The 13,888-nt window shown below is 36.7% G+C and overlaps 1 protein-coding gene across 3 annotated transcripts in view; it reads right to left on the bottom strand.

Annotated features, from left to right (window-relative positions):
• RERE (arginine-glutamic acid dipeptide repeats) overlaps window positions 1-13,888 on the bottom strand; it is a 591,056-nt gene that overhangs the window by 355,213 nt on the left and 221,955 nt on the right. For all 3 annotated transcript variants that reach the window (XM_036742474.1, XM_036742475.1, XM_036742476.1), the window contains exon 2: window positions 9,876-10,345. In XM_036742474.1, coding sequence (XP_036598369.1) covers window positions 9,876-10,200 — 325 coding nt within the window. In that variant the 5' untranslated portion in view covers window positions 10,201-10,345. The remainder of the gene's footprint in view (window positions 1-9,875; window positions 10,346-13,888) is intronic.

The raw sequence follows: 13,888 nt of genomic DNA, 5'->3' as shown, positions 1-13,888 counted from the left end.
CAAAGTTATGTATAAAACTACAGCAGGGAAATGCACATTTGTGAAATAGAGGACGTTCATGCATTTCTGATTTAAAAAAAAAAACAGAGTTGAGTAGGAATGCTAAAATGCAAACAGGAGAGCCTAGAGACACCCAGAAATATAAATTTATATCAGCACTTGCAGAGAGATATAAAATGAAGAAGTGCTAAAATTCTAATGGGGTAAAGAAATGTATCCCTTCAGGACCCTAATCTCTTCAAAGGGTACTGAGGAAGTTAAGAAAAACAGAAGTCTTGGAGGTAGATTAGTTCTGAAAGCTGTGAAAGGGGGGCAGTAATATCAGGAACATTAGTAGAGGCTGGAGGAAAAGCAGATGTGAAACCTTACTATTTGTAATAACTGGAGTGTGTGACAAGAGTATACAGACATGGAGAAAAGGGCAAGACATGTATCCAAAAATGACAAAGGAATGTCAAACATACACATCCAGAAAAAGTTTGGGATAGAAACACATCAAACCTGACAGGGAAATATCAGGAAGGAAGGCAAGGGGACTGTCCAGAGAATAATACCAGGAAGCAAATTCTTGACAGTAACATTTCCTGATCAGTCAACCTGGCAGTCAATCAATATTTAATAAGCACATACATTAGGCACAATGTTAGGCTAGACACTGTGATAATCACTGGAGACACAAAGAAAGGTAGAGTTAAAGAAAAAGGGGGGAAAAGACAAAAATAATTAGAATTTAATGGGGTATTCTAGACACCACAATCAATAAAGAGAAAATTTCAGAAAATCATGAGTAACTTGAATTGTTACAGAGTGAAGTGAGCAGAGTGAGAATAGCAACTTATTCAATGACAACAACATTGTAATAAAAAAAATTAGTCATTTTTAAAAACACCTAAGAACTCCGATCAGATCAATGAACAACCATGCCTCTGGAGGACAATTTTGAATTTATTATTCACATCCTGACAGGAGTTGGATAAAAAATGCAGACACATTTTTGGATATGGCGATTGTATGGATGCATTTTATTTGATCATGCTCATTTGGTGTTACTAGAATTTATTTTCCCTTCTTTCACTCAGTTAACTAACATGCAGGTAGGGGGAGTATCAGAAGGAATAAGGGTCATGGGGAAGGAAAGGTTGGCAAGTGGGAGGGAGAGAGGGAGAGAAGGGGGCGGGGGGGAGAGAGAGAGAGAGAGAGAGAGAGAGAGTGAGAGACAGAGAGACAGAGAAAATCAGTCATTAGGAACAAAAGGAAGTACTAACAAGCAAGATACTTTTGAAACATGTAACATTTAGAATACTCTTCTTTTAAAGCAAACAGTGTGGAAAGGAGATTCATAATTTCACATAGAATCCTCTGTGTTCTCCTGTGTTCAGAGAAATGGCTCTGTTCGCTGTTTAAATTCAGAATAAATTTTTTTTTCTAAAACAAAAGAAATATGATCCTAGGTAAAAGCCTTCACAACACACTTGTTTAGGAAAAATGTATAATTTCAAAACTGGAACAAGAAACAAATATTGTTAATTGGCTTTCAATAAATCCTAAAATTGGGAAGCCACTTGCTTTCATCTTATTTCTTTCATTTTTTAAAAAATCTATTTCCACATGCTGACTGGGGCAAAGAATGAAACTTCCCAACACCTAACAGAATATAAGAGAAAGAAATTAATTTACCATCCTGATCATGCTAACACTAGAAATCAATACCCCATGCTGAAGAAACCTGTAAGCAAATCTGGCTGCGCATTTGCTGTGCAATAAATCAATTTGTTACCATGACAAAGTCATCTCATCAAAAGCAAGGTAACAGTTGGCAGACAAAGAGGGTTGGAACAGACAGGGGGAATATTCAATTGGATTGAAAGAAGTTGGGGTTTTTTTTTTTACCCTTAAGTAGATCTATGTCATTGTAAACAGAAAAGGCCAAACTGCATTCCTTTAAGTAATATTCTAACCTGGGTAGTAAGAGAAGTTTTTATTTTTAAAAGTTATGTGCAGATGACACCTAAGACTAGAAATGACAAATGACTAACTGCAGAATGAAAAAATAATGAATTTGTCCAAGATAATTTATCAGGCAAGCTATCTTTTCTTTACAGGTCTATAAATCTACATAAATCAAATTTGTTTCTCAAAGGCCTTGAAGATATTTTGTTTATTAAATAGTTTTGTCTTCAATACATTAATACTTGCCTTGTTTCCATGGAATAATCTTTTGAGAATTGGGACTTTCATAATTTATATTTTTATAACTATACATTTTGCTACAAAAAAGCACTAAATAGAAAAAGATAATGTACAACTCATAACTTAACTGTTGCTGAGAATGCATTTTGTGTTTCTACAAAGTATCTGCTGCACTGTAAAAAAAAATTGTATTAACAAATTTCTAAAAATCCAGTCACCTAATAAAAAAATAAACACTCAAGGTCTACTATTTTAAGTGTAGCCAGTTAAGTAAGACATTAATTGTTATATAATGCAGACACTTAAATCAGCTCTGAAGACTGCAACTTAGTACAAAATGCCTCTGTAAGGAGAAAGTAATATTTTTATCACTCTAAGTGTCATTTTGGTTATTTATACGAGAAAAAGGCAAGGTATAAGAAAAATGAAAGCATAAGTATCAAGTGTCATATAGTGTCTATTATTCACACTAATGTAACAATTACCACAGTAGCTCAAACATAATACAAATATACCAGTGGATCTAGGATCTAATCAATGTGGGTTGACTTCAAGTATGCCTATCATAATCCAGTCATATCTATCGGGTACAAGTTTAGTTCACCAAATCTGTTGCCGGGCTTATTTAAGTTTTCCTGATATTCCAAGGATTTCAAAGGAACACACTGGCTACAAACCAGTTATCCCCCATGATCGTCCCCAAGTAGCTAGCTGTAATGGTGATATAAACTTGAATATCTTGCCCATCTATTAATAGACCCATGTGGCCTATTTAAGTCACATGGAAGCCTAAGTCACATGAAGTCTATGGTGGGAGGAACTTGCTGAAAGGATGGAACAGGAAAGGGTGGAGCAGAATGAAGCAAGTTAGAGCAGTTACAACTGAGGGGGAGAGAGAGAAAGCAGGCAAAGGCAGCAAGCTATGAGTTTTTGTCTATGGGAAGGCCCCAGCAAGGGGGAAGGCTTGGGAACAGTGGTGCCCCCTGAAGTGATAATGCTTATTAACTTCTTTTGTTGCTATGATGGAATTGGTTTCCTGGTATTGGGGTTTGGCTTTCTGCTGTTTGAATAAATGTTTTGGTTCTGTCTTCCATATAGAGTCAGCTACATCTTGTGATTCAGAACTATGCCAGCATATCCATAGTCGCCATCAGCACTGTGAATATTACACTGACAATACACTAGCCTGTCTTCTTTTTCCATCCTAAGTTTCTCAAATATTTAGATTATTCATAATTTTTTGTTTATAATATGTAATAGGCTGGCTATACCAACCACGTACTTCTGAGATGACCTTTGGGGAAGTAGTGTTCCTCAACTTCAAATTTTTGGAGCCATTAATGTACCTAACTTTAAGCCATAATTGTTATTGAAGGCTCAGTGGTAATTAAAAGATGGAAATTTATATTAGGAAAAAGTTTGGGGTAATCAAAAAAACTCCAATTTCACTAAAGCAACTGAGACCCTGCTTTCCACCACCTTTTCCATAGCGTGACTCAACCATCTGAAGTATTGAAGATAAATATCCTAATGGATTATCACCATTGTCTGTCGTACAAATGCATATCATAACCTAAGACAACAGGCATTCCTAACACTCATGCTTTTTCTTGCACGGATAGTTGGGCCAAATACTTTTCAGCAATTATGAATCTCATCGAGGATGCTCTGAAACATTCAAAGACTTGATATCACTGACCAGATTTTATACGCAAACATGATCATTTGTAAAACATCATCTTCTGGCTGAGGGACCTAAAGTCAGGAAGATTTGAGTTCAAATTTGACCTCAAGACAAATACTAGTTATGTGACTCTGAGGAAGTCATTTAACCCATTTACCTCAGCTTACTCAAATGCAAAATGGCACATACTACCCAGGGCTTTTGTAAGGATTAAATAAGATAATAACTGTAAAGGGTTGGGCACATAGTAAGTACTATATGTTACCTGCCATTATTGCTATATGGGAACCCTCACTGTCTTAAACGCAAAATTTCCTACCCTTGAAGAGAGGAGGAAGCATCTATTTTATGCTTTTACTGACATTAATGGTCAAACCATCATCAAGTAATATTATCTCTGTCAAGGAATTTAGCGTCACTTTGACACATGCATGGCAGACACCTTGCTGAAGAAAGCGTTTGATGGTTTTTGTCCATAAGCAGTAATAAGGTAGGATCCTGTATTCTCTGTATCTTTCATCTGTGTTATGGTAAAGATGAGGTCTAATGTGCATTGTTGATTATGGGAGATAAAAAAGTTCACGATAACCCTAACTCTTTCTCACCAAGCCATTCATTAAACTGGTTTTCCCCTCTACTCGTCCATGTTTTATAAAATGATACTTTTAATAATCTTCCACCATCCAGGGTAAGCCTGTATTTTTTCTATTTTCCTTTATTCTGAACTTAACAAAACAAACAAAACAAGCATTTCCATTTACAATGTAGAATGGAAGGAAAGGGCAGAACATGAAAATATGAATCTCTGTAATGTGGATCTTGTTTTTATTTTTAATAATTTAATAAATTCAACATGTAACTTTTAATGCTGTGCTGCTTGACTGTGATTACTTCGGGCCTTCCTTCTATTCTCTTTAGCTAAGGAGATGAAGAGGTATCCAATTCATGGGCAATCACTTCCTCTCATCTCCCTTTTGTTTTTCCTCCAGGGGAAAAAGAAAACAGAAAAACTAAACCTTTATAATAAATATGGTTACAAAAGTAGAATAAATTTCCATATTGGCCATGTCCAAAAATATTTATCTCATTTTGCATCTGTAGTCCATAACTTCTCTGTCAGGAGGTAGGGAATATATGCTTCATCACTGGTATTATGTAATGTCGGTGGGTTTTAAACAGATGAAAGTTCTTAAATCTCTCCGTTAAATCTTTCATTTATGCTGTTGTTATTTTATGTTATTCTGATTTTTCTGTTTCATTCATTCTGAATCAGATCACATATCTTCCCATTTTTCTCAGAAATTACCACTGCCATTTTTTATAGAATAATAACAATAATATCAGATTGTATTCATGTGCTATAGTTTGTTCAATCCTTCCCTGATGAACCTAGCTTCCAGTTCTAGACCACCACAAAAATTTATGTTGAAAACATTTCTTTGCCTGTGGGTCCTTTCACTCATTTGTTGATCTTTTCCAGGTATGGAGCCAGTAGCATTACTGGTGATTCAAAGAGTTTCAGTTAGCTGTAGCAGAAAAAGGATCCTCAGTAAAGACAGGCATTGAGAAATTCTTGCCATGGTACAACTGGGAAAAGATTCCAGGGACATCTACAAGTCAAACATTGGAAGGCCCCCTCTAGGTTCTTCTAGCTATTTTATATTCAGATACTAAGGAAATGATGTCTGCAGTATAAGCTTTTATTCCCCAGAGCCAGCCAGGTCTTGAGGAATGTCTCAGTAACTTTTTGAGGAAAAACTAGCCTAACCTACATAGGAGGAGGGGTTAACATACTGCTCTTACCGCAAGAACTAAAACCATTTCTCAACTTCTTTTTTCTCCTTGACGCGATTTACATTAAATGTCTGTATGAAACTATTATCACTGGTATAGACATGAGTTCCATTTCCTTCTCATTTGTTTTTTGGTGCCCAGAATTTATTTAAGTAGTTCAAAGTTGGAGTTATTTTAATTATGATTAAAATGATTTTAAAGATTTTATGATTTTCTCATGTTTCTTCTTCTAGCTTTGAATTCCAATTGATATTTAACAAGTCAGTGGTTTGAAAGCAAGACAGGAGATTCAGAAATATTTTCTAAATCAGTAAGGAGCTATTTACTATTCTTAAAAAAATAAATTCCAATTTTTCTTACTTGATTCAAGGTTTACTTTAACGTCCATCTTCCAATGCTCTTCTCAAAGAAATGTTTAACAGTACAGTGGAAAGAATTCAGGATTTCATATAAGACAAAGATGCTTCAAATCCTAGTGTTGGCACTACCAATGGGGTGACCCTGGACAAATCACTTAATTTTTCTAGACCTCAGTTTCCTAATTTTTAAAACAATAGAGATTTGAGCTAAATGATGACAAAGAGTTCTATTCCTTCCAGATTTAAATCTATGACTCTGTAACATAAGAATAAGTGTTTCATGTAAGTCTGTGGCTTTCCCTAAGATATATTTTCCAACATTTTCATACACTTTTGAGTTTAAGTTGTCAAGAATCAAGGTTTAGGTTGATTTAATTTGAAGAGTCCTAACAAATCCTGGATGGGAATTTTGTTACTACTTTTGGTTACTACTTCATCCTATGCAAAAAAAGCTGACATGAAGAAATAACAATTTCTATGCAAATACTAATTATAAGTATTGCAATGTAAAATGATCAAATGGGACACAATAAAATTAAAACTACCAACTCCTTTAATTTATTCTCTAAGAAAAAAAAATTGATCAAATTTTCCCATTAATGTGAAGCTTCTTTGTGACTTCTGATTTACAGGCTGGCAACCCTGCCCAGCTCCCCCCCCCACTCAAATCCAAGCCAACTGCAAGTCAGGTCAGCATTTCCCTGATGCCGTGGTCCTGTTCGACAACAAAGGACAAACACAATAACAACGACAAAAAATTGATATAATTTAGGTTCTCCATAATTCAGTATGAACTAGTTCAGTGAACAGGTATCTAATGTTTAAATCACCTGCTCCTAAATTAACATTTACAGACTATCTTTAAACTACAGAATTCTTAGCACTCTGACTTTTTTGCTACAAATGGCATTAGCACTTCAGTGGAAAAAGACACAACTGTAAGATCAATGGCCATTGTCTTTTTCTTTGTTTGATGATTTGCCAGTTACAAAGACTGATCAAGTGACAAGGTTAATGACAAGTAACATTTCTGTATTTAGTAGTGTGCAAAAAGTAAAGATAACCTTTTGCTAGGATGGTACTTAAATAATACCAGAATGGGGGGGGGGGGGGGGGAGGGGGGAGGCAAGATGGCAGCTGGAAAGCAGGGACTGGTCTAAAGCTCTCCCCCAGGACCCTCCAAACACCTATAAAAATGGCTCTCAACAAATTCTAGAGCCGCAGAACCCACTAAATAGCAGAGGGAAGCAGGGCTCCAGCCCAGGACAGCCTGCATGGTCACTGGGTAAGGTCTATAGCATGGAGCGGGAAGCAGAGCCCAGCGTGGGCTGGGCCCAGACCAACCAGATCGCGAGCCGGGCAGAATAGGCCCTAGCGCCCTGAATCAGTGAGCTGTGGCAGTTATCAGACTTCTCAACCCATAAACACCAAAGACAACAGAAAATGTTAGTGGGAAAAGCTGCAGGGAACAGAGTGAAAGGAGGTAGTGGTTTGGCCACCACCCCAGTGGCAGCGGAGGTGGTAGAGCTACAGAACTACAGCTGCAGTTGCTTCAAACCCCAGGCCCACCTGATGGGAGGAATTAAGTGGCAGATCAGAGCTGGAGTGCAGAGCCCACTCAGATCTGAATCGCAGTCTGGGTTGCAGGTTTGCCCTGCCTTCCCCCCAAAAAAGAAAAAAATTGTTGTGGTGACTTTCTAATGCAAAAAAAAAATTTTTTTTGGAGTGGGAAGGCAGGGCAATTGGGGTTAAGTGACTTGCCCAAGGTCACACAGCTAGTAAGTGTGTCAAATGTCTGAGGCTGGATTTGAACTTAGGTTCTCCTGACTCCAGGGCTGGTGCTCTACTCACTGCACCACCCAGCTGCCCCCCTAATGCAAAATTTTTAAAGTTCAAGAAACGGATGATTCTCCTACTCTCTCCTTAAATCTAATCTCTTTGTAATTCCCTATGTGCCAAAAAATTAATCACCCTAAAACCTATCCTTGAAAAGGAAAAATTATTTGTTAATACTTATGCTGAATCTTTCAGCATTCTTTGTTTTAAGTTCCAAATTTGCTTCCTCCAGCCCTTTCCCTACTCATTGAAAAGGTAAGCAATATGCTATCAATTATACACAGAAAACATATTTCCATACTAGTCACATTGCAAAAATTAAAATTAAATTTTAAAATGAGATAAAAAGCAAGAAACATAAAGAAAATGAAAAAAAGTTTCAGTCTGTACTCAGATTTTATCAGTTCATCACTGTTACAATGTTGCTATTACTGTGTACAATATTCTCTTGATTGTGCTCACTTCAGACTCCTTCTGTTCATACAAGTCTTTGCAGGTTTTCTGAAACCATTCTGCTTGTTATTTCTTATAGCACAATACTATTCTATCACAACCAAACACCACAACTTGTTCAGCCATTCCCCAACTGATCAGCATCCCCTCAGTTTCCAATTCTTTATCACCACAAAAAAAAAAAGAACTGCTATAAATTGTTTTGCCCAAATAGGGTCTTTCCCATTTTATTTTATCTCTTTGGGGTACAGACCTGGTAGTGGTATTACTAGGTCAAAGGGTATCTACAGTTTTATAGCCTTTTGGGAATTGTTCCAAATTGTTCTCCAGAATGATTGGAACAGTTCACAATTCCACCAACAATGTATTAGTGCCCCAATTTTCCCACAGTCCCTGCAGCATATCATTCTTCCCAGAGTTGTAATAATTTGTATTTGTCTAATTATTAGTGATTTAGAGCAGGTTTTCACATGACTTTTGAAAACTTCAATTTCTTCTCCTGAAAACTTCTTAAAATTTGCCATTTATCAATTGAAAAATGGCTCTTATTTTTATAAATTTGGCTCAGTTCCCTAGATATTTAAGAAATGAGACCTTCATCAGAGAAACTTAGCTGAATCATTCAGCTTTTGTACTATTCCCTAATAATGCCATCAAGACAGAGCCCTGATAAAAATATATCCATGCTGCTTTCAATTCCAAAATGACTAAATGCAGTCCAGCTTCCAATACAATGAATTGAAGTTTATGTGAATCCCACTAATCTGTAACATCAGAAATTCGAATAAAACTATCCCTGCTAGTTTTCTGGCTTCAAAATTCAAACGTGTGTGTGTGTGTGTGTGTGTGTGTATACATATATATATATATATATATATATACACATATATATATTTGTGTGTGTGTGTGTTTATGTATGTATACACACACATAGACACATACATGAAGACAAATTTTATATATACATATACACACACATGAATATTATATTCACACAGAGCACATTAAAAAAGACAAATAAAGACCACACCAAAGAATGGTGAGATTCCATGACTTGCTTTCATGGTTACCCTTTGAAGTTTCTTGATTAATAATCTGTTGATTGAGCAGTGTATTGTTAACATTCCACTGACTATTCAGAGCCAACATACCAAAGAACAAAACAGCTGAGCTGTTGCCATTGACCTCAAATTGAAGGATCTGAGCTTCAAATCCTCACTCATAATGCATCATTTAATAGCTATACAATCTAGAGAAAGTCATTTTACCCTCGCTGGGCCTCATTTCTCATATCTAAAATAAAGTAGTTAGAAGATGAACTCTCTATGTGAAATTCCTGAAAAGAGGGAGGAATTAGATACGTTTAGGTTTCTGAATTTAGGGTATTGGTTAAAAACAAAATCGTGTGAGTTTTCCTCAAGTGTTCTAAGACCACTGTTCTCTTTATTAACCAAGTGCTCTAAGACCACTGTTCTCTTTATCCCCTGTTAAGTTATAGAACCTTCACCTACAATTTTGACACCTACAAATGTAGGGGATAAAACTGCCATGTTTCTTACCTCCTGGTCTATAGACAACATCATCTTCAGTAATGAACGATGTTATCTCCCCAGTATCTGTCCTTTCATAACGAGATTTCTTCTTCGGGGGCTTCTTCTTGTTCTTCTTCGCAGACTCCTCTGTCGTGGCACTGTTATTGTCGTTGTCCTCATCTTCACTGTGGTCACTTTCTGCGTAATTCTTGGCTCCACCTTCCAAAGTGCAGCTTCGACGAGGTCGGGAGTTTTCACTCTCTCTTGTTTTGTCCCTCTTTTCTCTTTCCCGGTCCCGATCACGGTCCCGGTCCTTTTCTTTGTCTTTGTCCTTCTCTTTGTCAGCTGTCATGATTCGCCACGTGCCTTCTTCTGTCCTCTCACGGCTGGGCCTCCGTGAAAGGTAGACAGTGAGCCTGGGCTTCAGTCTTCTGAATTTCTCACTCAATTCCAGGAAAAATCCAACCACTCCAACGACCCCACTGTTTCAAAAAAAGCTGTGAGGAAAACAAAACAAAGCAGTTACTACTGTATTCTAAATTGCTTTCACAATTGAATCTATATTAAAAGCTTCTTAAAAAGAGAAAAAAGAAAAAGTTACCATTCTCAGTATACTAAAAGGTAAAGAATGGTAGAAAATAGTAATATCTTATTAAAAGAACCTTTCAAAAGAAAATTTTGAACTACCTTTACTCATAAAAACTTTTGACAGATATTAAGAAAAGTGACAGTAGCTTGAAAAATAATGCTATCTTCAGAAACTAAAAGTTTTGTGGTTTCCTTCTCAAATTATTACTACAAAGCACCATATAAATGCTACCTACTATTATTTCTAATAGCAATAATTCTCACACATAAATATATTAAGGCCTTTCTCCATAACAACCTTGAAAAGAGAAGCAGTCACTGATAAGTTAAGGCTCAGAATGACATAAAGGTAAACTTCAATTTCTGCAATTGTTACTTTTTCATTAAAAAATTAAAGTATATAACTTTGAATCATATTTGCAACATATAATGACTATATAAAGAGAGAGGAGAGAGAAGGGAAAAGGTTAAAGTTCCCATTTTCATTCAAGGAGAATGTACCTTATAACCCTGATCTGAGAAGATAGTTGTGAACCAACTTTCTTAAAGCCCATTATCACCAGAAGACTCCCAGATACGTCTCCCTCAAGAGTAATAAAGTATCCACCTATAACATACACATGCTGTCAATTTTTCTTTTTGATATAAATAGTCACCCCCTGAAGATAAAGTCTAAAAGAAGAGCTAGATCTGGCCAATTACATACATAAGAAATATGAGAAAGATTAAGACCAATAAGAAACAATTGTCAAATTATCTCGAGGGAAAAATAAACAAAATGGGGCGAAAATAATAAACTATTTTACCTCCAAAAGGCAACCAATACATAAACAAGTATTAAACAATATGCCTGATTCCTTATTTGAATGAAGATTTTATAATAAAAATGTAAAGAACACACATAACACATACACGCACGCGGTGAATGTTGCAAAATTACAACGGTCAAATGTGGTTTGAAAGACAGATATGAAAGGACACTCTGAACCCATCCCTTTGCAGAGGTGGAGGTACACAGGTGTTACACACTGCACATGCCTTTTGATTTTTTCAAGGTACTGATCAATTGTGCTGACTTTTCTGTTCTTTTCTTTGTCTTAAAAAATATTATCTGATATCTGAAATAGCTCACAAAGAGCAGGAGGGAAAAGGACTGTCAAAGAGAAATAAAAAAAACCCTATCTTTAAAATTTTTTTTATGTAATTTGTCCATGGACAGACAATATCTTCGGAAAATATGTATTCGTACATAACATATATTTTCTAATCCCCTAACTAAACATGTTTACGTTTACTACTGAGTTATAGAGAAGCAGTTTATAACACATCATTAGTAAGGATACAGACAAGGAAAGGAAATAGGACAATAAAGTAAGAATAAGATTCAACATGGAATGCCACAGAGCTAATATGATGTCCCCAAAATATTTCAAGATCTAAAGGAAGATTCGTGGATACTCTAAACTCAACAGAAAGATTCTTATAGTCTTCCAAAGAATAAAGAAAAGAAACCAAGGTTTTCAATATGACCTGATTTTTAGAAATTATGAGGACTTAAGCTTCTACTCCTCTTTTGCCCTCTCTTATTCTCCCTTACATCTTTGCAAGAGAAAAAAGGAAGTCAGACAGCAGACTGACCTGCAATCACGTTGAGAAGATCACAGAGAAAACATCTTACAAAAATGAACACAAAATCAGCCTTCTTTCCTTAAACAAATAATATCCACCTACCAATACAAGGCACTGCTAATTCTTTTCAACATCTGTGATAAAATTCCTATAAGGAATATGCTCGTTCTCGCTTTCTCCCTCCCTCTCAGTCTCTCTCTCTCTCTCTCTCTCTCTCTCACCCAATGCTTTAATGTCAAAGCAGGAGGATGATGAGACATCATCACAAATAGTTCAAAGTTTCATTCAGGATATTTAAAAATTAATTTGCTTAATAGTAATACCTCTTATTTATATAGTGCTTACTTTGTGCCATACACAAAGTGCTAAGTGTTATCATCTCATTTGATCCTCACAACAACCCTGAAAGGCAAGTGTTACATTACCCTCATTTTATAGGTGAAGAAACTGAGACAAACAGAGGTTAAATGACGGGTACTGGGTTACAAAGTTAGTAGGTGACTGAGACCACATTTGAACTCAGGTCTTCCTCATTCCAGTCCCAGCACTCTATCCACTGCACCATCCAGCTGCTCTAAACTTAAACAGAGAAGATGTTTTCAGGTGGACAGATGATCACAGATCCAGTGGCATATTTGTATTATGTTTAAGCTACTGTGGGAATTGTTACCTTAGTGCGAATAATAAACACTGTATGAGACTTGATAATTTTGCTTTTGTTTTTCTTATATCTTGCCTTTTCCTTTCCTAGTACAAACAATCAAAGTGATTTTTTAAAAATTACTTTAGGGATAGGAACTACTTGTGCCCAAACTATGGTAGAACTTCCTAGCTCATATTGGTCTGATCAGCCACAGTAGGACACACTGTACCTCGACTCAAGACAGTGATGTTGTTTTGATCCTCTTAGGAGAACAAAGGGCAAAAAACAACTAACTTTAGGGTTAGGACAAGGAAATGTTTCTTGTATAAGGTAGGATATTAGCTGAGACTTAAAGAAAGTCAGAGAAACAGAGGAAGAATAACTATTCCAAGGATGGGGGACAGACATGGAAAACACGCAGTCCAGAGATGAAAAAGCTGATATGAGGAGCAGCAAGGAGGCCAGTGTCATTGTTCGTTGGTTGTTGTCCTACACTCTCAAAGAGGACCAAAATGACATCACTATTCTGGGGTCCAGGTACGGTACATCAACTGTGGCTGATCATTCCAATATAAGCTCAAAGGGCTCCACCATAGGGTGTCCACATGACATTTGGAGTGGAGATGGCTCTGAATTTGGGCTCCTCGTGTTTCTTTTGAGTTATTGCAATTCCGCTTTGCTCACTGCATACGGTGCTTTCTTTGATGTGGGCAGCCCATACTAGGGCAGTCCTGTGGAAGTGTCTCCCATGTCTCAAAACATCCTTGATGCCACTCTTAGCCTTGTTGAAGGCATCCAACAACATTGCCTAAAACATCATGCTAAAAAGCATGGGAGTAAGTACACACCCCTGCTCCACTCCAATGGTGACTGGGAAAATGTAAGAGCGTCACAAACATCAAAACTGGTTTGACAAAAATGATGGGGAAATTCAGAAGCTGCTAAAATGAAGAACGAGAACGCCACAGGATTTGCCAGCAGGATAGTTCATCCATCTCTAAGAAGGCAGCATTTAAATCCATCAAAAGTAAAGCACAAGAAAGATGTAGGATTCTCAGCTCAGTAAGAAAGCAGATGAAGTTCAGTTTTAGGCTGATAGTTAACAATCTGAAGGCTATTCATGGGCCAAACACCCACCTTAAGTACTCAGTGCTGATGGAGCCACATTGAGTAGGGCTAA

Source organism: Trichosurus vulpecula, chromosome 2, assembly GCF_011100635.1.
Source record: "Trichosurus vulpecula isolate mTriVul1 chromosome 2, mTriVul1.pri, whole genome shotgun sequence".
Taxonomy (NCBI): domain Eukaryota; kingdom Metazoa; phylum Chordata; class Mammalia; order Diprotodontia; family Phalangeridae; genus Trichosurus; species Trichosurus vulpecula.
The sequence above is the reverse complement of the archived record's forward strand: the minus strand, read 5'-3'. Positions and strand labels throughout refer to the sequence as shown.